Raw genomic sequence first — 24,648 nt, 5'->3', positions numbered from 1 at the left:
GGGAACGCCTGGCATGGATACTCAAATATCTCCTTTGTAGATGCTGCAGTTCAGCTACGTGCTCAAACTCAACTTGGTACTGACCCAGTGTTCAGGCAAGCCCTAAAATTATGATGGTTGTGACAGGTCTTCAAAAAGGCACGTGTTTGCCTAGACACATTGGAATGGCAGGAATTTTAACTGGCTTTTGTGTTGCAGTCCACAGAAGCCGCTCCTGCTGGTGCTGAGGCAGCGGGCAAAGAAGTTGGAGCTGAAGCGGCTAAAACCGAAACTGACTCAGGATCTGCCTCAGTAAGAACATAGGCAAGGGAGGGGAAGGGGCTATTTCCTCCTCTAGGGCTCCCCCCTTTGGCTTGTAGGGACAAACTGGATTGACCTTTATGCATCTCCTCCTTGAACAGTCCTATCAGAACTCATTCGGGCTGGAATGTTCTAGCATTTAAACTAATCTTCAACTTGGGTCAGAAAGATACAATCCCAGCTTGACTACTGAAAAAGTCCCTTAATTATGATCCACAGATGGCCTTCCCTTGTCCACACATGCAGTTCAACACATGGCAGGGGTTGCAATAGGCCCAAATTAATAAGGATATACACTTGTCTGTTCCTTTAGTCATCCTGGCTTTTTGATATGGCCAGAAGTACTAGAAGGCAATAGCCTTCAATTGCTCTGACAAATTACCCTGGGCAAGATATAGAAGGCTAAGGTTTTTTTTTTTTTTAATTGAATGGCACAGAACCCAAACAAAAGTGTTGCCGCTTTACCCCTCCATGTTCCCAGTAGTTATGAAAAATCTGACTGGAGTCAATGAACTTGTTAGTAGAAGTAAACAGTAAAGGTGCTGAGGTAGGATGAGTCACTCAAGAGGAACACAAATACCAATTTTCATTCATGGCAAGGGAAAAAAAGGAAAGGAAAAAACCCTTCTGCTTACCGCTGTAATCCTCTCTGTGTGTGCAGCCTTTTGGCAGAACATGCCATTTGTTCCCCTAATCTTTGTAAACCCTACTTTCCATCTAATGTTTGCCACTCTCTCTTGCTCCTTTTTATTCCCATCATGTAATTAATGGTTTTCTTCACCTTAGCAGTTATTTTGGGCCATGAGCTATTTCTATCATGGCAGGGGGAAAGAAAAACCCAAGGGATTTTAAGTAAAAGACCCACATCTGGCTGTTCTGAGGAAGAAATCAAGTCAGATTCTCTGTGTTTTTCATCAGTTTGAAGCTACTTTTTGTAATGTTTCATTTTTAAAGTATTTTGTACCTAATATTTCTGCCCCCATTAGAGTTCTTTGCCTGCTGTAGTTGTGGAGACCTTCCCTGCCACAGTCAATGGAACAGTTGAAGGTGGAGCCCCCTCTGAGAGAGCTGATATGCCACCAGGTTTCCTGTTTAAGGTAAGCAAGGAGAACCTATCTGAACATTCATCTTCAGAAGATCCACAGTATCTCTCTCAGAGAGATCTTCATGGAGTTACTGTGAGATGAAATGGGATAAGTGTATAAATGTACAGTGTGACTTACATACATTATTTCAGCATTATATACAGCATTATCTGATGGAATGAGCTCCCAGAAGAGCTAAGGACCCTGATGGAATTGTCAACTTTTGGCAGGGCCTGTAAAACAGAGCTCTTCTACCAGGCGTTTAGTTGAGGTTGGGTCAGGAAGATCAGCTCCCTCCCCACATGGGCCTATGGAAAAGATGTTGGCCCGGATACTCTTGGGAGCTACTGCCTAGAGCAGGGGTAGTCAATTTGCTGGCAGGGGCTCATGGGAATTGGAGTCCATGGACCTTTGGAGGACCGCAAGTTGACTACCCCTGGCCTACAGGGCCAACGTTTGTGCATGGGGGGTGGGAGTAGGTGGGGAAAAAGAGTAAATAGTGTTTTTCTGCCATCTGGGGACTTTTAAAAACTTGGCTGCATACTGTTTTATGTGGGGTTTTGAATGGAGCCAGCATGCTGGGAGTGGCAATAAATATAAGAAATAAAATAAAATAATAATAATACAAGTTGCAAATCTGTGTTTATATTGACTTAAAAGTGAGTTAAATTATAAACAGGAAACAAAACAAATTTGTATTACAGCTGTTCTGAGACTTTAGGTGTTGGCCCGTGGATAAACCCATTCCACTACTTCCTTCTTTTTAGAAACTAGGCTACGGAGGCAAAAGAAAGCATAGCTATTTCTGTCATAACATCATTTATACCTTGAGGAGATAATTATCCTACTGGTTTAAATATATGCCAGAACAGGGAGATATTTACCCAGGCACACATTTGTTTGGTTTATAGCTAGGCTCCAGCTCTGCAAAATGTGGAGCACTTGTATGTGAGGTCAATCAAAAGATCTATTTGCCTCAGCAGAGTCATTATTCCTTTGCAGGTACAAGCCATGCATGACTATACAGCCACTGACAATGATGAGCTACAGTTGAAGACTGGAGATGTTGTCCTGGTGATTCCATTTGACAACCCTGAGGAGCAGGTATGGAGAGGATGTGGAATTTGAGCCTTTCTCCAGCTATTATGGTTGATAGTTGTTTATATAGATATGTAAGATGTTTGTAATGAAAATGGGCATTCTGGCCAATTAACATTACCAAGGCTCATTCTGCCTGTTGGTGGCTCTGCAGCGGGTTGTGTCCACATGGGGGACACGTTTCAGTGCCAGATCTGTGGGACACATTTCAGCGGGACATCTGAAATGTGTCTCCCCCAGGAAACAAAACTGTAGTGGATTACTTCTGCCACCTTCCTGCAAAATAAAAATAAATGCCCTGGTCTGCCCCACAGCACGGCAAAGTGCTGTGAAACCAACTGGGGCATTTTTTGCCCCCTCTGGGCCACTGTATGACAGGGCCTGCCATGGGACAAGCCCTGTTGGCCTCCTCAGTGGGCTAAGGGAACTCAGACGAATCTGTGTTCCCTTAGCCCAGGGCTTCTGGGGCCTGATCTGTGCCAGGCCTGGGAGGACAGCGGCCTGGTGGCAACGTCATCTGGAAGCCACAATTTCCCCCGCTTCCTTATGATTGCCCTCTCAGCCTTTTCCGCCCATGCGGAATCAGCCCAAGTTAATAAAAACAACAGCCCTTTTAAGCCATGTCTGAAATCAAAGTATCTTTCCAGGTTTTGAAATGTTACAAATCATTTGCCCAGCAGATGGCATTGTGATCCTATTTTTAGAGCGACTCTTTATTGTTTTGGTTCTAAAGCAAACCCGTTTCCCAAAGCAAGTGAGCTAGCTAGAACAAATAAAGCAATTCTCTTAACTGAGAGAGTCTTTTAAACGTGCTTGCTTTGCATATCAAATTAGAATGTATTTATCTTATGCAAATTCTGTCTCTTCCCTCCATGTTGCCCATGCCATTACATGCCAGCATTAAGTCTGGTGGGAGGAGTAGTTTGTCTGGCAATGATCACTTCCCTTTTTTTCTGTTTTAGTCAGCCCTAAAAATCCATTGAATGATATGAGGTCTGGAGGATAATACCAGTCCCAGTGGTTAACTGCCTAAAATACCTGTGGGGCTGATGACAAGCATGAGAGTGGTGCTTTGCAATAAACTTTCAATTAACCATTAAGAGATGATGCCCTGGCCAATCAGGGCTTTTTTACAGTGTTGGAGACTCAGCAGCAAGTTATTTCAGGGAAAGCAGACAGCTGTACGCTTACTCATGCTGATTTTTCAAATATTGAGCATTATATCCACTCCAGGATATCATGGGGGAAAGATAGGGTCACTCCAGATCAATCATGCTTGTTGCAGAGGGAAAAAGTAAATCGCCCAAAATCAAAATGGAAATTGTATTCAGTGTAGATGGCAAGGATTGAATTGACCTGGGATCGGAATAAAAGCTCCGTGCAGATTCAGCCCAGGTCTGCTAGTAGGCAACAAATTGTGGGGGTGGGAGAAGAACTTGTTTACCCATCTTGAATAACCTTACAACTGAATGCACAAATTATTTCTCTCAACCCTCACTTTTTCTGTGACAGGATGAAGGTTGGCTGATGGGTGTGAAAGAATCTGATTGGCTGCAGCACAAAGAATTTGACCAATGCCGAGGAGTCTTCCCAGAGAATTTCACAGAACGAGTGCAGTGAATCCTGGAGCTGCTAGGTAGCTTCTCAGCAGCAGAAAGCAAGAAGTCTTTCCCCCCTCACCCTGAGAAGTCTGAAAAAAGGAGAAAAAATTAAAGGAACAAAAGCCTAAAAGTTGTGTTCTTCACAGAAAACAAGGTTTTAGAAGTACATTGAATTCAAAGTGTTATTATCGAATATATAGGTAATAAAGAAAGGCAGGTTGAAAACATCCTTTTTCCTTTTGATTTGAACAGTGTTGCTATTCAGAAAGTTGTTAACCTAGGTGGCTGAGCAATTTTGTATAAAATGGCATGAGGGTGTGCAGCGTTATGAGCCCTGAAATACTAACTGTCAAATTTCCCTGAAACTACACTCTCAAGTTTACCCTGTGGGAAAGTGAGGTTAACCTGTCTTGTGGCTAAGGCTGCTTATGTGGCATCCCCAGACCTCTGACCCTGCAGGTATTCAAACCTGCAGCCATAAGCCCAATGCCTGTCATGCTGTTGAAAAGAAATGTAGTGTACAGTGTTCAAAATTACAATTATATATATATAATTGTATATATAACGTGTGTGTGTGTGTTCTTCCCTTTGGAAAATGTAACAAGAACTGTGATTTTATACATTTAAATGCAAACAAAGTTACCTGTGAGTGCATATCAGACAGCATAATTAGGAAATTGTGCCTGATCCGAAGCTCCTTCTGCCATGTGCTTTTTGTAATATAACACTGGCACCTGCTATTTTGTGTCCTTAAAAATCCCTAAATGTTATTTTTCAAAAAAAAAATCACAAAAAGGTTCTTTATTTTTTTTAAGTATGTTTTATTGTTGCTTGGAATGTGGGCAGAAATGCTGGGAGAAGAGAAGTTATTACTTTTGTTTACAGTTGGAGAATTTTTCAAAATGCGATTCACCTCTTTTATCCCAAGGACAAGGGCAGGTGCACTGGACAGCCTGACCTTTACAGGTAGCTTAAAGTGATTTCTAGTGGTGTAGCTATGTAGTGATGCCCTTTTGCTTGTCAAGTCTACCTGGTTGTAGAACCTGCCAGTGGGTGTTCCATTATAATACCAAGTGCATACTGTTGTGGCTCTTTGTTTGCTGGGATTCCTTTTAGGAGGCTGCAGAGGTGAGATGGGTGGATCTCAGTGCCCTGCCTGTTCTTCCTGGACGGTTGTGCAAAAGCACTCCGACAGCAGTGGCTGTCCATAATATAGCAGCATTTCCCCTGCTGCTAAACACTGTAACTCCCTGGCTCTGTGGGCACCATTGACATGTGCAAAAAGGGAGGAAGGACTGTTCTTATGCCTCAGTTGCTGCACTCTATCCACTTGTCAGTGCAGTGGCTCACATAATCGGAGGGAAAGTGAAGGAATAAGGCTTTATTTTTTAAAAAAGAAAAACAAGTGAGTTGATATTGATAGTTCTTCCCTTTAAATCACAGCAGTGCAAGCTGTCAATGTAGTGGTGGTGTTCTTTTGCTGTTTTCCATGGTATGCCATAGCATCTTGAGGCCTCTAATAAGAAGGCAGGAAAAGAGGGCAAACTTTCCTACTTTCTTTTCACACAATGTATAACCACAGAAGAATTTTGGGTATATTCTATGGTGCCCTCTCAGTTTATGCTGGGCCACTCTGAGGTCCAATGGGAACTGAATGTGAATGCCAAGGAACATGCCCCACAATCCTCTGCAATACTTGGAGGTCACATAGCAGAGGCAGAAGGAAATTCTCCCCTGCAGAAAGTTTGAAACTGCTGACCTAATATGTGTTGGGATTCTTCCTGCTTTTATCACTCTTTCTGTTTGCTGCTTTCCATATTGTTATAAGTGAACAAGTTGCTTGGCAGTTTTCAAAGAGAACAATGGTCCTGTCAAAGCAAAAGTTTTCTTTGCCCAGAACTGATTCCTAAAAAGGACAAACTTTACTTGAATTCTAGATGCCACGAATGACCTCTTTAGATCCTTTTTTGGCTGCATTTATTTGTTTCCAGGCTTGGGTTTTTTTGGCTTCAAGGGACTCCTCTAGGACAAGCTTCCTCTCATTGCACTGGCAAATGATGCATTTAATAATCTTATAAAATTGAATACATCTTGTAAAATATAAGCAGCTTTTAGCAAAGCATGGCAAGCCAAGATAGATGACTTAAAAACCCCGCTTAGCAGGCCTCTTACTTGGAGAACACTCTGGGTGTTTGAGAAAGCCTTTGCTATGGGTCAAAACATGGGATGTCTGCTTTGCTCAGCAAAAAGGCAATGGTCCAATTTTGTATTATGGATGTGAATCACCATCCAAATCACAGCACGGTCATCAGTGCATATACAGTGCTAAGGGCGTTGGAGAAGTCTTTGTGTTTGTGTGTGTGTTACTTGGTTACAGTTTGTTCGTGCATTTATAATCAATTAATCTGTCTTTAATGAAATGGCTCCAGTTTTTACAGATCTGTCTTGAAGTAGCTTTCCACTTCAATATGATTCAATATGATCTGGATCTGGTGATGCTCCCATCCAAGCTTATGTTGTTCTGTATTCCAGAAATGTCATCTCCCCCAGTCTAGCCCATTGCAAGGTTGTTATGTTACTGCATTGTTGCACTTGCAGGTCCTTATTCTCAGATTATTAATCGTCTGTCCTAAGAACTCTGATTTTATGCTTCTGTAACCCAATTTGTCTTCCACCTAGGGGCAACATTGGGAGACATATATAAAGAACTATAAACTGAAACATGTTTACCCCATATGAAATATCTCAGTATAATACCTATTTTTATTGGGGTGGAGAATTATGGATTTTTAAAAAAAGAAGAGATTGTGATAGCTACATTTATGATATGATGATGCTTAAACACATCCTTCTTCAGCTGCTGGTATATTTGGAAGTTATAAAAACCAAGGGGGGGAATGGAACTGGAACCATAAAACCCAACTGGGAACAGTTAGGACCTACAAAGGTTGAATGTTTGTATTATATTGCTTTTATTGTGCTCAGTTTTTTAAAAAAACTATAGGAATTAAAAACATATATTCAGCCCGTAGACTATTGCAAACCAGTATGCTATGCACTATGTGAACGTATAGACCGATGCGTTTCATATATAATTCCTATACTTTAAAATTGTGCACAATAAAAGTAATATAATTCTAACAACAATAAAGGCATTCAACCTTTGTAGGTCCTAACTGTAACCTGTTGGGTTTTTTTATGGTTCCAGTATTTAGAAGTTATGCCAATTTATAATTCACTGTTCCTATTTTGGTGGATGTGAGTGTGTGTTTGTGTGTGTCTTATTTTCAGGCAAGTGTTACAAAACTTTTCTGATCAACTCTTCACTTTGTTATGGAAAAGCAGCCATCCAGTACTGTACTACATCCTTATTAATGCCGTGTTCTGATGCTGTACAAATTGGTACAGCTCTTCATTTTTGAAATAACACTGATGAGTCTGTAGTTTTCAGGTCTGTCATTAAATTTTCTTCACTTGTGCAACAAGGGATGGAAAAGTGTACTTCACTCATCTCTAATTGCTTCTGAAGAAAGTTGCTCCATTATAAAGGAATAGTTCAGCTGACAATAAAAATAACCCCCCTATAGCTTGGATCTTGCAGAAGATGTGAATGCAAGGATCAGTGAAGTTATTGAACAGGCATAGAATATAGGATTGGGTCCATGATATCATAAGGCTGGGATGATGGTGTAACTCACAGATTTACCCAGTGCAAACAAGTAGATCTTCTGATCCATTTGTTTTTGAGCTTAGGTGGAAAAAACATATGCAAATCTCAAAACATTTAGGGAACAGCTTATCTAACTAGCTGGCAAATATATACAGGAACCTTTCTGCACCTCAGTGTTGCCACTCTTTCCTGGCAAGTTGAATCCCCAGCTGATGCTCTGACTTCATGACAACCCTTCCAAAAAAAGGGCATTTATTTGGGGGAATTTTTTCTTGAATTCAGATTTGATTTCCTCCATGTGCCCTGCATTTCCCTTGAAAAAGGGTTTGCGTGCCTGTGTCATCCTATACTTGGTCATCAACAGACCTCTCTTGTTCATGAGCATTTGCAGTAACATTACCCCATTGTGAAAAAAGGCTGGGTGTATCATGGGGAACAGCATGGTTACTACCATGGCTGCTGATCATCGAACTGGAAAAAACAATTCATAATTATGTTATTCAATAATTATGAAGCACGCAAAATGTGTTGTCATGGTACTGCCTTAGCAATGGAGCCTCCTCTTTTTTTGCACATGTGCAGTAATGTTGCAACATCATAACGTTTAAAAAAAGGCTGGATATATTGTGGAGAACAGCACGGTGGTTCCCATTTCAAAGGTACCCCGCTCCTCCTTACTCACTGTTGAAGAAAATTATCATTGAAGATTTCTACAAAATCCTAATGAAAATAGTATTCCATTCACAGTCATCAAACTGGATATACCAATTCATAACAGTATTATTTGATTACAAGGAAATACACAACATGGAAACATTGCACTTGCTGAGTTTCCTTGATTATCAAATCAAATATATAATTTCATCATTGTCAGATAATCAAAAGACTGAATTGTCATTGAAAATACATCAAGAGCTATAGAGGAAGAGAAGGGGGAGGATATATGGGTAACTGTATGGTTTAATTATAATGCAGAGATATTAAGTTAAAATCAGCATTGTAACATAATCAAAAGTACACTTAAAATATCTGTTGTTCATGGGAGGGGGGTGGAGTGACCAGAGGTGGGATGTACACATAACACTGATGCCACAAAAAGGTGGCAGGAAACAACATTTGATTTTTGGAATTTCCACACTTGAAAACTGTGAGTTAATACTCAAAGGGGAAAAAATGTGGGAAAAGTGGATCCAGAAATCATGGTGTAACAGGGCAGTAGTTTAGACCAGATTTATTAAAATACGGCTCCAAGCCAGCTACAACAGGGCAGTATAGCAGCCAAAAATTGTACAGAAATCTTACACACATTGAGAATTTAAGAATGCGAATGCAGCAGTTTGCACATGTGAAGAAATGGTCTGGATTTCTACCACTTTAATTGTCAGGTTTCACCAAAGAATCCTGAGGTTTCTAGTTATATGAAGGCAGTGGCAAAGTTTTAAAGGGATTCCTACTCTCTTCCCACCTCCAGCTAAAGTTCCAAGGACTCCCTGGAGCACCTGAGTGACTATTAAATTAGTTTACGGGCTGTGGTGTAAATATGCCATAGCTGATATAAAACCAACAGGCTGCTTTGAAACCTGGTATAATTTTTACTGAAGTTGAATGTGCCTTATTAGAAGCCCTGGGAGAAAAAGAAGGGGGGGGGGAAATCACTGTGCTTTTTCACCTCAAAGTGTTAGAAGTAGCATGAAGATTAATTCAGCAGCTGTCAGTCATATTAAAATCTATTTCATACTATATACAGAACAGCTGTAATATGACTGAATTGATTTTTTTAAAAAAAGATTTTCCTTTTCCTCCCAATACCTTCCTGTCATCTGTGCTATGAGTTTATGCACAGCTCAGCCCACTTCAAACATGATAGATTTACCAAAGTGTTCCGTTATTATTTGTAGTCCAAGGTTTTGTTGGAGGTAGCTATGCACTCAGCAGAATACTCCTAAAGGCACTGTTCTTTGGCTCAAAAATCAACGGCAGTGCTGGGATCTTGCCTGTTCTTTGTGTGTGTGTTTGGAGGGGGGGGGGAGGAGGGATTGGTGGAGGGAGCCAGGACTCCCGGTGACATTACTGGAAATATATTCCCATGCTTGCCTCAGCCTTCTTTTTCATATGAATAACACAGCATTGTGGAGCAATGTTGAACTGTTTCCTGCAAGAGCAAGGGAGAGGGACGGGGGCAAATATGGATTGCTTCCAGGCAGTTGTAGTGCTTTAAGTAGCAGATAGTGGCAGTGGACTTGTAACCATGTAGTTACTGTGTTCATGGGGCTAAAAGAGAAGTTGGCCTTCATAGCTCAACTCAGGGCTGGAACTGGGGACTGAGCTTGTAAATTTCATTGATTTCCTCTCCCCAATAGTCTGAAGAAGCAGGTGCTGGGTAGTTTTCCCTTTAGTCCAATATTCACCAAATATTCACGGATGGTCAATGAACGTGGACCCTCCATGTTCTTACAGTCGCAAAAAGACTTACATTACAACAGTGGAGCAATCTCTATTAATCCAAAGGATTGAGCACTTTACGACCTTATCAGGTTATAAGTACTTCACCCAAAGAATAGTAAACTTGTGGAACTCACTGCTGCAGGAAGTGGTGGTGGGTGGCTACAAGCAAAGACAGCTTCAAGAGGGGACTTGATAAGCATATGGAACAGAGGTCCATGAGTGGCTATTAGCCACAATAAAGTCCAGTGGCACCCTTAAGACCAACACAGTTTTATTCAAGGTATAAACTTGCACATACACTTAAATCAAATCTGACAAAAACTTAGTTGGTCTTAAATGTGCCATGGGCTCAAACTTTGTTCTGTCAACACGGCTGCCCGCCTGAATCAATTAGTCACAATGTGTAGATAGAACACTATGTTCTAGTTGACAATTGTGCATGGACATATTTGTAGTTATTTGGAAACCCTGATGTTTATTTGTAGATTTGGCCACCACAGTTGCTTTGTTTTGTTATTTATTTTTATTTTGTTCTAGTTGAGGGTTGCAATCAAAAAATTAAATACATGTAATATTCACCCACGTCCTTAATTGTGGGCATTTTCAGGGTTTCTACAATGCATAAAATGCTAAATGCACAACATGCCCTGTTGTGAACTAAGCTGAGAAAAAACAGAGGTCTAAGAGGTAAACATATCCTTATTTTCTTTGAATGGTACTTCACAACTAGGGTTGACAGGTCCAGATTAGGAAAGACCTGGGGATTTTTTTTTGGGGGGGGGGCACGTAGCCTGAGTAGGGCAGGGTTTGGGGAGGGACTTCAGTGAGTATAATATCACTTACTCTGCCCTGAAAAGCAGCCATTTTCTCCAGGTGACCTGGAGATCAATTATAGAAGCGAAGGTCTCCAGATTCCCCCTGGAAGTGATGAGTATCTAAACAGTTTTGTACAACAGAAAATGGCTCAAGAGGAAATACTGATACCACATGGTGATTGATAGCAAGCCCCAGTGTTCGAAAGGAATGCATTTCTGTGATTTTTACTGTAGCATGTTCGAAGAGAGAAAGCGAAGGCAGGGAAGCAAGTGGAGAAGCTGTGGGTACTTTTCTGTCTGTTTTCATGTTGTGTGCCCCGAAGAGTGAGAGGTCATTTTTGGAAGGATTTGTTTGCTTAGGTAAAAGGGAAGATGATCAGTGTCCTCTAACTTGCTCAAGTATAAAAGACCGATGGTCATCCTGCGGACAATAGAATTAATGTGTATTTGGGGTATGATGTGGCTTCATTTAGGCAGAGTAGCTAAGCAACTACTGCAAAGTGTTAACCACTCTTCCCCCTCCCCCCAATGAATTCTAAGGAAGCTAAGATTTGTGAACAACATCTCCTTAAGAGGCCTTCTGACTTAGCATAACTTGGTGCAAGCATCTGACTATAGGGTAGTGGATAGTAAACCAAAGAGCCTGTGTATATTCAAAGAATTGACATGGTAAGTTGAGACAGCTTTTACAAAGATATTCAAATGTTTTGATAAGGCAGGGCTAAGCCTCCTCATTCAAAGGACATCCCAGTTTGCCAGATATTGGAAGTTTCTCAGTTGCTAGCTGATCATAATCTCCATTTTAAAGAAATTAAATCATTTGGGAAAAGCTGTAGTACAGCTGTATAGAATAAATGAAAGACCTTCAAGGGGATCAGGTTCAGAAAGGAGCATTATTTGCTGGCTTCTCCTGCCACCCCTGGTAATTAAAGTAACCTCAGTTCTGCAGGGCTACACAAGTTCAGAGCTCTATAGGGAGGCATAAATTGGCCTGAATTCCATAAGGGGACAGAGAATTTCATAAGGGGAGCAGATCGTACAAAGAACAAGGATAGAAATCCTGTTCTTCTGGTTTGCTTGCAAAATATTAGTGCAAACTCCCTGGTGGAGCTCATTGCATCGATTCATTGTAGAGTTTAGTTAACTGTATGGAAAACTACCCCCACCATCACCACCAGAGTGTTCCCCATAGCATGTGTGCAATTCGATTGAATTCAGGCTGGTAAAATTTACTGCACATTAACTACTGACAGCCACACATTGCATTGATAAAAGGTCACCCCCCCCCAAAAAAATCTCTATTAGGGATAAACCTCCAGGACACTGAATGCCAGATTAATGTAGCACCAGCATTCAGTTAAGGATAACAGCCCTGCTTACGGATCAAGTAGAAACTCCTACTGAATATGACACATTTCCTTTTCAACAAGGTCCTATTAATGTGCTCCAGGTGAGCAGTTTAGGGGTGAAAATTCTGGATTCCTCACCTGCCCAAAGCTCTGCTGGACAGAGTGCAACCTTGGATGGTTCTGGTCTGGGCAACGTTTTGGAATTGCAGGAGCTGTGCAAATGCTCTGAGCATCACAGAGTAGATTGCTATATATCAGATTCTCCACTGATGCTCTGGAGACATTGTCCCATTCATATTTTCAAGGTGTTTGGAAACTGCCTTTTGATGAGAGTGAGCTACTTGGCTCTGTTTGCTCTCTGGGATTCAGACTACAGATTTTGGATGTTACTGAATAGAACGATGGTACAGAAATGTTTGGATAGCCATTGCTGACTGTTATCGGAAATTTCGGTGCCACTGTGGTTCAGGAATTGGCCTGAATGTCTTCTCATTTAACAAAGGTTCCTGGGCAAAAAAATTATTTTTCTGAGCAGCGAGGTAGATCAAACTGTGCATGTGCTGTCCTCAAAAGCAGATTGCCATGACTCCTTCACATGTCATACCTGAATTTTTTTGTTCCAATATGATGCACTGTTGCAGTTGCCATGGGTCGTTTCCACATTAGGAGACATACCTTGTTTTAGCCTCGCTTTGGATTTCCTTAGGATGCTGTGAGTCTACTCTAGGCTTTCTGCATTTGGCCTTTCCTCCCCTCAATATGCTTTTCACATCTGAGTCCAATGGAGGCAGCCCCCCCCATCATGCTTTGCTCCCTTCCCCTTTTCAAAAAATTCAAAATGGTGCTTGTTTGCGCTTTTCTTTCTGTCATGCCCCCGTCAATTCCCTCCTTTCCCCAAAGTATACCGAATGTAATTTTTTAAAAAAACTAGGTTATTGCATTATAATGCTGCAAGACTGCTTTTATATACTTAGAAACAGCACTGTAACATGATCACCTCTTTCTTTTAAAAGGCTAGATTTTTTGCAACAGAGGGAGAAGGAGGAAGGGAGGAGGAAGAAGGATGGTGACATGAACAAACAACAAACAAAACAAACAAAATGGCAGGTGTGGGGAAAAAAACCCATTGGGCAGCCCCAAATTAGATTCTGCTTTGACGGATGAAATTACCATAACCAGGAATTTCCAAAACATGTAAGTCAGAGGACAATTTGAGACTGTTCATGGAAAGGCAGATTTTAAAGCAGAAATGGTTTGAAAGCTCTTTAAAAATGCAAAGCTAAATGATATCGCTAGTAAAGGAACAGCCATGGAGAGGGTTAAAAAAATACATTTTGAGGTTTTCTACCTTTGTAATTCTTCACCTACAGATACAGCTACCTTGAGCTCTGCTTTCTGACTAGAATTTTCCTATCTGAGGCTTGCTGAAATCTGTCCCTGCTTTCCAATATAACTCACTGACTGATTTTCTGTCCTATTAAGCACTATCACTTCTGTTGTTGTTTTCAGCCACTTAGTTCAATTTTTTTTCAAGGAACACAAAATTTTTGGTGGGGTTCCCTTGTTTTACAAAAAGGAAAAAGGATCCTGGTATATTGAGAATTGTAACTTCCACTTTGAGTGACATGTACTACATGGATTTATTTATCCTGTATGTTTTTCCCCTTGGAAATATTCAGAAATATAATTTGTGTCATCCTTCCTTGTGTTTTGTTCTTTTTACCTTCCTTTCACTTTCTTTAGAACATTCCACAGTGCATCCTGTCTTTCACATGAATGTGTGTGTGCACGTACACACTATATACAATGCAGGGTCAAGTGTCATAACATCTGTGAATAATAGAAATCCTTAGGCCCAATTATAGATTTTCTACTGGGGCCACGTGATCAGACATAAATTTGGGAGTTCCCCACTGTGAATGCAGTTCCCAGACCTGCAGGGGTACTAAAAGAACTTGCAGATGTCATCTCTGAACCTCTGTCCATTATTTTTGACACCTCTTGGAGAACGGATGAGGTGCCAGACGATTGGAGGTGGGCAGATGTTGTCCCCATCTTCAAGAAAGGGAAAAAGGAAGATCTGGGTAATTATTGACCCATCAGCTTGACATCTGTAGCTGGCAAAATTTTGGAACAAATAATCAAACACTTGGTCCTTGAGCAGCTGGAACTGAGAGCTGTGATTTCTAAGACTCAGCACGGGCTTTGCAAGAACAAGTCATGTCAGACCAACCTTATCTCTTTTTTTGAGAAAGTGACTACCTTGCTGGATCAGGGGAATGCGGTGGAGATAGTTTATCTGGATTTCAGTAAAGCTTTTGATAACGTTCCACATGATATTCTTGTTCACAAGTTGGTAGAATGCGGTATGGATCCTAATTCCGTCAGGTGGATCAATAACTGGTTGACAAATCGTACCCAGAGGGCACTTATTAATGGTTCAGCATCTTCTTGGAAAAGAGTGACAAGTGGAGTACCCCAAGGATCTGTCCTGCGGCCTGTGTTGTTCAACATATTTATAAATTATTTGGATGAGGGATTAGAGGGTATACGTATTAAATTTGCAGATGATACTAAACTTGGGGGGGGGGGGTAGCAAACACAACTGAAGACGGCAACAGAATACAGGCTCATCTTGATAGGTTCGAGAAGTGGGCTAAACTGAATAAAATGAAGTTCAATAGGGACAAATGTAAAGTTCTGCATTTAGGTAGGAAAAACCAAATATACCAATATAAGATGGGGGAGACTTGTCTTGGCAGTAGCATGTGCAAAAAGGATCTAGGAGTCTTAGTAGACCATACATTGAACATGAGTCAGCAGTGTGACTCAGTGGCTAAGAAGGCAAATGGGATTTTGGGCTGTATCAAATGGAGTATCATGTCCAGATCATGGGAGGTGATGCTACTGCTGTACTCTGCTCTGGTACGGCCTCACTTGGAGTACTATGTTCAGTTTTGGGCATCCCAGTTGAAGAGGGATGATGACAAACTGGAACGTGTCCAGAGGAGGGCAACAAAGATGGTGTGGGGTTTGGAGACCAAGACATATGAAGAAAGGTTGGGGGAGCTTGGTCTGTTTAGCCTAGAGAGGAGACGACTAAGAGGGGATCTGATAACCATCTTCAAGTATGTAAAAGGGTGCCATTTAGAGGATGGAGCAGAATTGTTCTCTCTTGCCCCAGAGGGACAGACCAGAACGAATGGGATGAAATTAATTCAAAAGAAATTTCATCTAAACATCCGGAAGAAGTTCCTGACAGTTAGAGTGGTTTCTCAGTGGAACAGGCTTCTTCAGGAGGTGGTGTGTTCTCCATCTTTGGAAAATTTTAAACAAAGGCTAGATATCCATCTGACGTAGAGGCTGATTCTGTGAAGGCAAAGGGGTGGCAGGTTACAGTGGATGAGCGATAGAAATGTGAGTGTCCTGCATAGTGCAGGGGGTTGGACTAGATAACCCATGAGGTCCCTTCCAACTCTAGTATTCTATTATTCTAGAACCTTAGTGCATGAGGAGAGTAGGCTCAAGCCTCTTTTGGAACCTGAAATGGTCCTGCATTATGTCTGAAAGAAACAACTACTTCAGCTTTAGGATATTGCCTCAGAGCTGTCTTTTCTGCACTCATCTCCTTTAGTGCTCATGTAAAGAGAAACATGTCTGCAGTTAAGAGTCCCACACATCTCTTAACATCACATAGCTATATATCAAATTTCCAAGTGTGTCCTCTTGTGTGGCTATCTAAAACTGCAGATGAGGGTACACTTACCCCAAACAGATTTACTGCATATCTGGGTGACTTCCTAAATTTGCATAAAATATGAAAAGTTTTAAAAATATATACCTGGGAGGGAGGTTTAAATCTCCCTACATAGTAATTATTTTCTCGCATGGACAGACAATGTAACTTAACTTTGTGGGCTTGGCTGCTGCTTCTGCTTCTGCAGAGCCACTCCAGGCCCAGCTGCAGCTGTGGGGAATGCCCAGCTGTGGTGGTGATAAACACTGAAAGAGGCACGGCCTGGTCACCACTGGGAGTCGTTCCAGAGTTGGAGCAACATCCAGGCACTACTGCCTCTGCCAGGCTCAAAGGTAGGGAGGGAAAGAAGGGATTGGCCTTGGGGAGGAAGAGAGAAAGGGAAAGATGGGGGTATTGGTTTGTGGGGAGGAGAGAGAAAAAGGAGGAGATATTGGCTTGGGGGAAAGAAAGAAGGGGGATTAGTTTGAGAGAAAAAGGAGGGGCTTTTAGTATGGGGTAAGAGAAAAAGAAAGAAGAGGAAGATTGGCTTGAGGGGAGAGTGAGAGAGAAAGAAGGAATTGTCTTGGTGGGGGGAGGGAAAGAAGAAGAATTAGAGTATTGGCATGGGGAGAGAATGAAAGGAAAAGAAGCAGGAAGAGGGAAGGAAGCAAAGGTGGGAGAATACCCTTGATCTAAAAGTGTTTTGTGCATCCCTAGTTGTCTGTGTTTCTGACTTAAAGTATCTGTGGATATCTATTTTGGCAGACTGGGGCCACATTTTTACTAAATAAATATATTCTGCACACTTGTGGGAGCCCCTGCTTTGCAGAACTATCTGATATCTTGGGAAAATACACTGGGTGGGCATTTCTCTGCTGTAGTTATGGCATTTGGGCCCTCACCCCCAACCCTGCATCACCAAACCCTGCCCACCCACCTGCTCCGGGCACCAAATAGGCCCTGAAAGGAACACTTGTAGTTTCAATAGGCAACTCCAGAATTCTAGGCTTTTTTGTTGTTGTTGTTGGTAAACAACAGGGGAAGGGGCAGGACCAATTCCAGGGCTGGCAACCACCACTGAGAGACTTGATAAAACCCAACTGTATGACTCATCTAGGCCTGGCTGCTTGGTATTATTCAGTAGTGGACACCCTATGAAAATCAGTGTGGTATAGTGACTAGAACTCCAGAGTAGGATCTGGGAGATCTGGCCTTATATCATGAGTCTGCCACGAATACTCAAAAGCATGCTTTCAACTTACCCTACCTCACATTATTGTTCTGAGGATAAAAAGGAAGAGAATGTTGTAATCTGCTTTGGTACTCATTGTGGGAAAAGGTGGGGTATTATTAATCATCTAAGTAAACAATAAATATAGCTGAAGATTGGATGCCGCTAAAAGACAACAATGGTGAATGGGTGAGGAGAAAATGAGGCAGGGAAATGGGAAAGGATCTGAGGATTGCAAGAAAGATGGAAAAGGGAAATAATGTGGAGAGAGAGAGAACTGGAGATGCGATGAGTCTTTGATGATTCCCTACCATGAAAATAGGCAATGGCTTACATCTGTGCCTTAGTTTTCCTAGGGTAGAGTCTGCAGGGGGAAAAAGAAAAGCTGAAGACACAGAGGCAGACAAAGGTAGGTTTAGTTGGGAAAGTGAGAAGGAAGCAGAAAAAGGAGAGGATCAGGGGGGTTTTCAGGGAAGAGAAAGAAGAAATAGTGGCACATCGATACCCTACCCCCATCCCTGCAAGTCCTTGCAGCTTTCTGCTTGTCAATATATCTAATACTGAATGTAGTCCATCCATGGATATTTATATCCATAGCTTGGGTCCATCTGTGGATAGACACATTTAGAAAAATCTGTATACATATTGCAGAAAAATCTGAAGACTTAAAAAAATATATACTGGGGGCTAAAACACCCTCCTCCTCAATACTAAAAGGATCACCTATAGCTTTATGAAATGTATAGCCCCATTGACCATTGCTAGACAACCACAACAGTATTGCCAGATGGTTCCAGCCTTAGTTTCTTTTAGGAAAAAGGAAGGTGGAGAGGGGACTGGGCTTTTTCCAAGGCAGTTTTGACCGGTGAGGCACACACAGCTTTCATGACACACTCATGCCCGGCTGCTTCCTATTGTTCAACAGAAGCCACCCTGTGAAAGTCTGTGCAGTGAAACAATTAAAGTTTCAGAGCAGACTCTGCAAGACCCACATTCAAATCCCCATTCTCCTATGGAAGCTCAGTGGGTTACCTTGCGCCAATTACTCCATCTCAGCCTAAATTACCTCACAGAGTTGTTGTGAAGATAAACTAGAGGAGGAGAGAATGATGTAAGCTGTGTTATGACCCCAAAGTAGAGAATAATGGGCTACAATGAAGTAAATAAATAAGAAACACAGCTGAAGATGTGAGGGTAGAAAAACATGAGTGGGTGGATTGAAAGGAGAAAAGGAAACGAGAAGGTGAGGATATGGAGGCTGCCGAGAGCAGGAAAACAGGAAATAGTATGGAGAGAGGATAGAAGGCCAAGCAAGGAACCAACTGCAGGTCCTTGCAGGTGTCCCACTATTTAACTGGGCCAGGATGAGCAGGCATTGTGCTACTTGGTCAGAGTTGGTCAGCACACGGAGAGGCTACCATGAGGAGCAAAGGAAAAGCTGAAGACCCCGGGGGGGGGGGGGAGGGAAGCAGGGAAAAGTAAAGGCTATAGATGAAAAGGGCTATGAACTATGAGCTGGGGAATTTCTGGAGATTTGAGCTGGGAGGGACTTCAGTAGGGTATAATGCCATGGAGTGCACCCTCCAATGTAGCCACACACACACCCTGCCAGGAGTACTGATTTTCATAATCAGGAGATCTCCAGGCCCCATCTGGAGGATGTCTACTCTAGCTGCCAGTGGGGGAAAGGAGGAGATGGGGGGGGGGAAATAAAGCATCCTCTGTTGAGTCTTTGTGGGCTCCCCATTGGTAGTGTTGTGTTCTCTGTTTTGAGCCCTGCAATGGCCTATCCCCACAGCAAGGGTAAAAATGGGGAAAATGTGACTTGGGTGAAAGCCTTACTAGCCCCAGCAAAGAAGTTCAGACACCTGATTATTTTGTAAGAATAGCACCATTGGAATATTAATGAGAGAAAAGGCTGTGCTTTAGGACAGGGGTAGTCAACCTGTGGTCCTCCAGATGTTCATGGACTACAATTCCCAAGGGTCTGGTGAGGAGGGCAAAGTTGGTGTGAATAATTCTAGGCCCCCAGTCTCTCTTACCAATAGCTGACCCATGGCATATAGTTTTTTTGAAAGAGCCCATGGGTGCAAGATGGATCATTGTGGAAATACAATACAACCAGGAAATGCAGGCAAAGTGAATACAAGAAAACAGTTTTTATTAACTGATTGTTTTAGTGATTATTTCAATGCATCTTCATCCTAGATGTAAAACATGAGCCTTGCTATCCCATTGGCAATTAGAAAAAATATGACAATCAGGAGCTTGGCACGGTGGTGCCAGGGTGGGGTGGGGAACCACAGGAGGACAAAAAGGAAGCACTATTAAAGCACTGCTTTGCAACTGACACTTCAGTATGCAGGAAAAAGGGTCTCAGAAAACCTCAGCAACTCATCATCCTTATAGCCATTCTGCAATGCATGCTTAAAAATTAAGTTGGCTGAGCCTGTGTGCTTCACATGCAAAACTTCTGCTCACTGTTTCAATCTCTTATATATGTCTTATTATTGTCATTCTGAATTGTCAATGGGGTGGTCTCCTGATTGGCTTGTCTGCCGAACATCACCTTAATGTAAAGGAATGAACCGACAAAGCTTTTCACAGCATGGAGATCAACATGGCTTTTTGAAGGCTTAGATATACAGCTAGTTCAAAAGCTGGCAACCCTGTACCTGAGGTCATACCAGGCAGAGGGAGCTACACCACGAAAAGAGGACAGTTCGAAATGAGTGTAATAACCGAAGAAAAAACCTATCCTAGGCTATAATGTCATATCTCTTCTTTTAATAGAACAACCAAAAGGGCCTCCGGATTTAAACCAGATCTAAGAAGAATAGATCCTAGTGAAGGACTTCACCAGCAAACACTAAGTTGGAAAAACAACCACTGATAACAACCACTGATGAAAATACCTTTGAAAATGGTTTGCTGTTTTGGTTGTTCTATTAAAAGAAGAGATAAGACATTTCTATTTACATTTATAGGCAGAGGGAGCTGTGCAGCTTTAGCTCACAAGAGAAGCCATCAAGCAGTGGGAGAAGTAATTCCAGTTCACAAAATAAACAATGGCAGTTTTGGAATTCAGTTCAAATGCCTGATTCTATTCTCTAAATTACCAACTCAACATACTTTTTTCACATGAACAAGCTGCTAAAGGTTGAAAGTTTTTTTTTTAAGGAAGTCCTATTCCAATGAGCTATTGTAAAAATGCTTCTTACAACTCCAATATTATTCTATGATTTTGTTATGGCAGCCTTTCTCAACTTTTTTACCATTGAGAAACCCCTGAAATATTCTTTAGGCGTCAAGATACCTCAGAAGTGGTGCAATCATGCAGACTATGGTTGGGAAGCAGAGCTGTTTACATCACTCCCGCAACCCCACCCCTTCCCACCCCTTCCAGGCCCATCATTGGCCATATTGTGTGTGAGTGTGTGTGTGTATGTGTGTCAACATGACCATATATGGTCATATCATCTGATAATGTTTAACAAATTTAAAAATATGTTAATAATTAATTGGTTCCAGATGGCAATTAGCTCAGCTAGGGCCGCATCACCACACCTTCTTCCCAGGCTGTTCAACGCCATTCAGGAGAATCATAGAAATAAACTCCTAGAGTGTCAGGAAAGTTTCCCAAATGCTATTAAACATATACAAATGTATGCAGCTAGGGAAATTAAAATGGTCTTAAAAGGCCATGATAAAATGGATTTTTGGTCTATTCTTTTAAGGATTTGAGTTTGTGTCTAATACTTCATGTTAATTAATCCGTAACACAAACTTTCTCAACTAGAAATTTGTGACAGCCCTAGAAGGGTTTCCTAAATGGGTGGGAGTTAAACAGGTGCACATTCTAGTACATCCAAACTGGCCAGTGTTTAGAATGAGCTGACAGCACACGTCCTGGCTAAGGACTAAATCAGGGATTTATTCACCACTTTCCCCAGATCATTAAAGATGATTGGATCGATTTATGGTCCTCTCATTTTGGGAACATGGCATAATGCTGTTAGTGAAAACCTAACCAAGTTTGCAAAGAGCTGATATCCTAACCTTTGTATCTTTTGTTTTTGTTTCTAAAATTCTAAATTTTGTTTCTAAATATCCAATGGACATTTACATACAAGAGACATCCCGAAGTAGCAATGCCCAATCAATAAATAACACCTGAACCTTTATTGCTACAATGGTGGTGTCTCCTTTGAATGCCATGTCCTTGGGAAGCAGCCACAGCAGGACATTTAGTAAGCCCATAAATTAAGGATGCTGCAGAAGTGGGACCGGCAGCTTTGTCTCAGGATGACCTGTGCTTGAGCCAAATCCATCACAGACTCTCTACCAAGGCACAGGCACCCCTTTTTTCTTCATTAACAGTCCAAATGCAACACAACTGTGACTGGCAATCAGTCTGCCCTGGCCTCTGTACTGACCAATTTGCAAGACTATAAATAAATAAGGCAGGGACAGCAACCCTAGCAAGCACCCATGAGTCATGGGCTGGCTTCTGACAGTTAAAGATCAGGCTTGTTCCTGGGGCTGTTTTTGCTAATAAAGGAGGAGGTCAAGAAGCTATTGTGGATATATACTAGGCTGGCTGGACAGCAGACCTGCTGGCTGCCAGTATATAGTTTTCAGCTGAGCTCAACACAGCTATTTGGAATGACAATACCCCTAAAACTGATGGTAGCTTTCATTATATAGAAACTGCAGTTTGTTTGTTTGTTTGTTCTCTCTCTCTGTCTGTCTGTCTGTCTGTCTGTCTCTCTCTCTCTCTCAGCCTGTTCCTTTATTAGAGGACAGATGAAGTAGGTGCCTTATATTGAAGCAGGGCATTGGTCCATCAAGTTCAGAAATGACTATTCAGGCTGGCAGCTGTTCTACAGAGCCTCAGGTGGAGGTCTTTCATATCAACTACCACCTAATCATTTAGCTGGAGGAGCCAAGGAGGGATTGAATTTGGGAACTTGTCCATGCCAAGCACATGCTCTACCAATCAGCTGTAGGACAGCTAGATGATCTTAATGCGTAGTGAAATTCTTATCCCACCCTTACCCATAGAGGGTGAGAGCTTAGTTTAGCCTTTCTGTATGGCCTCTGAAATAAAATAGGTGTGTTTGGTAAATGGCAAGTGTTTGGACAGGAAAGAAAACTTTTTATAAAGGTTCAACAATGAAAATATTTCGGTGTCATATTCCATGCAAATGATAGAATCATAGAATGGGTCATCTAGTCCAACCCCCTGTATTATGTATGGTCTACACTCATAACCCTATTGCTCATCCACTGTAACCTGCCACCCCATTTAACCTTCATAGAATCAGCTTCTCCATCAGATGGCTATCCAGCCTCTGTTTAAAGATTTCCAAAGATGGAGAATCCACCACCTTCTGAGGAAGCCTGTTCCACTGAGAAACCGCTCTGTCAGGAACTTCTTCTGGAAGTTTAGATTATGCAATATCCGCCCATGTCAGTAACATCTCCTTAAGTGCACAGAAAATAAAAATAATTTTGATAGAAATGAGGTATCTATATACTAGCTGCCATGAATATATTTAAGGTTAAAGCTTTGACTTTTGGGGGTACCAATCAGTATAACTGGCAATTTAGACAGTCTAGAAAAGGTCCAGTCTACATTTCTGAGATTAATTTTGCAGGTATCAAACTGTGTTTCAAATGCAGCAGTTAGGATTAACATGGGATTGGTATATGTCCAGTCCAGACTTTGGATTTTTACCATTATATTTTGGTTAAAATTGCTATTTCGACAGCAGGGTTTTGCAAATTTAATTCTTACATTATTTTGTCGCGCCCTGGCAAATTGCACTCACAAAAAAAGCTGTGCTACTATGGCCTCTCACACCAAATCCAGGATCCTCTCTTTAGGAAAGATCTATTACTTACGAACACATTCATGCCATACATAATTAATATTGCAAATTTTTAACGGGAGTCCCACACATGAATCACCCTTGTATCTCCAATGAGGGTCAAATTGCAGTCACTGAGATTGTCATATGTGAGTGCAAATTAAATGGCCGTATTTGCACAGGAGTATTAGTATCATTGCTTATAAATTGGTGCTATGGCTTGAGAAACAAACACCTGCAACTATTGTTATTGGATTCAAACAGTGAATTAACAAATAAAGGAGCTAGATTTGTTTGACTGGCTGCTAGAATTAGAAAGAACTGGGTTGTTAACATATAGTCATTATATGATTGGTTAATGTTGACTGTTCACTACTATCCTTTGTTCTTTTTGGCTTTGCCTCATGATTGAACACCTATTCATTGCTCCAGGCAGTTTGCTCTAAAAAACCTCAACGTCCCCAGGAGAAGGGAGAGGGAGGCGGGTGCGAGGGCGGGACATTGGAGGCAGAGATAGTGCTTCTTCGCCTTCACACATTCCTTTAGCATGTAGTGTGCTGGTTGTCTGCTGGGGGAAAGTGCTTTTAGTTTGGGGAATCCACTTTTTGTGATTCCCCAACTAGTGCTTTAAAATGGAGGATGTAGCTTTAGGTTTTTAGGAGGTTGGTGACATCGCACAAAACGCTAAAAATATAACATCTTCATAAGGTAAGTATTAGAGCCACTTGTGGTGCAGAGTGGTAAGGCAGCAGACATACAGTCTGAAGCCCGGCCCATGAGGCTTGGAGTTCGATCCCAGCAGCTGGCTCAAGGTTGACTCAACCCTCCATCCTTCCGAAGATGGTAAAATGAGTACCCAGCTTGCTGGGGGGTAAACGGTAATGACTGGGGAAGGCACTGGCAAACCACCCTGTATTGAGTCTGCCATGAAAACGCTAGAGGGCGTCACCTCAAGGGTCAGACATGACTTGGTGCTTGCACAGGGGATACCTTTACCTTTACGGTAAGTATTATGCTACATTAATGGCATGTGGAAGACCCTGTCTGTTTATAGGCAATGAGAGATATCACTTTTGTGGATGACAAAACAGGCAGAAAACACTTCTACTACCTGGATAAGTATATCACTCCCCGGAATTAAAAAAAAGCACACTGAGCTGCCCTTTTCCCATTCGTAACTGCTTCCATGTGATCTCTTATTCTTATCATGTGGGAAGGAATAATGTGGAATTCAATTCTACTGTTTCCTGAGTAATGCAAGATGGGAATGTCTAGGAAATGGAAACAAGTCTCCCTGTTAAAACTCAACAGACCACACTGATGACATGGGGCCCAAACTACACATGGCACACACATGCATGACTACAACGTTAACTTGTCCCATATGGTGACTTGCATGTCTGAAGGGCGGAGGATTCTGAAACAAAAAGGATGAGTGAATGAGG

The 24,648-nt window shown here is 41.8% G+C and overlaps 1 protein-coding gene across 15 annotated transcripts in view; it reads left to right on the top strand.

The window, feature by feature from the left end:
• BIN1 (bridging integrator 1) overlaps positions 1-14,064 on the top strand; it is a 139,154-nt gene extending 125,090 nt beyond the window's left edge. For all 15 annotated transcript variants that reach the window (XM_077320585.1, XM_077320582.1, XM_077320576.1 and 12 more), the window contains 4 exons: positions 199-291; positions 1,287-1,397; positions 2,388-2,489; positions 3,996-14,064. In XM_077320585.1, the coding sequence (XP_077176700.1) occupies positions 199-291; positions 1,287-1,397; positions 2,388-2,489; positions 3,996-4,103 (414 nt within the window). In that variant the 3' untranslated portion in view covers positions 4,104-14,064. The remainder of the gene's footprint in view (positions 1-198; positions 292-1,286; positions 1,398-2,387; positions 2,490-3,995) is intronic.
• The last annotated feature ends 10,584 nt before the right edge of the window (positions 14,065-24,648 follow it).

The sequence above is a fragment of the Paroedura picta genome, chromosome 2, assembly GCF_049243985.1.
Source record: "Paroedura picta isolate Pp20150507F chromosome 2, Ppicta_v3.0, whole genome shotgun sequence".
NCBI classification, from domain to species: Eukaryota; Metazoa; Chordata; class Lepidosauria; order Squamata; family Gekkonidae; genus Paroedura; species Paroedura picta.
Note: the sequence above shows the minus strand (reverse complement) of the source record. Positions and strands in the feature narration are given on the sequence as shown.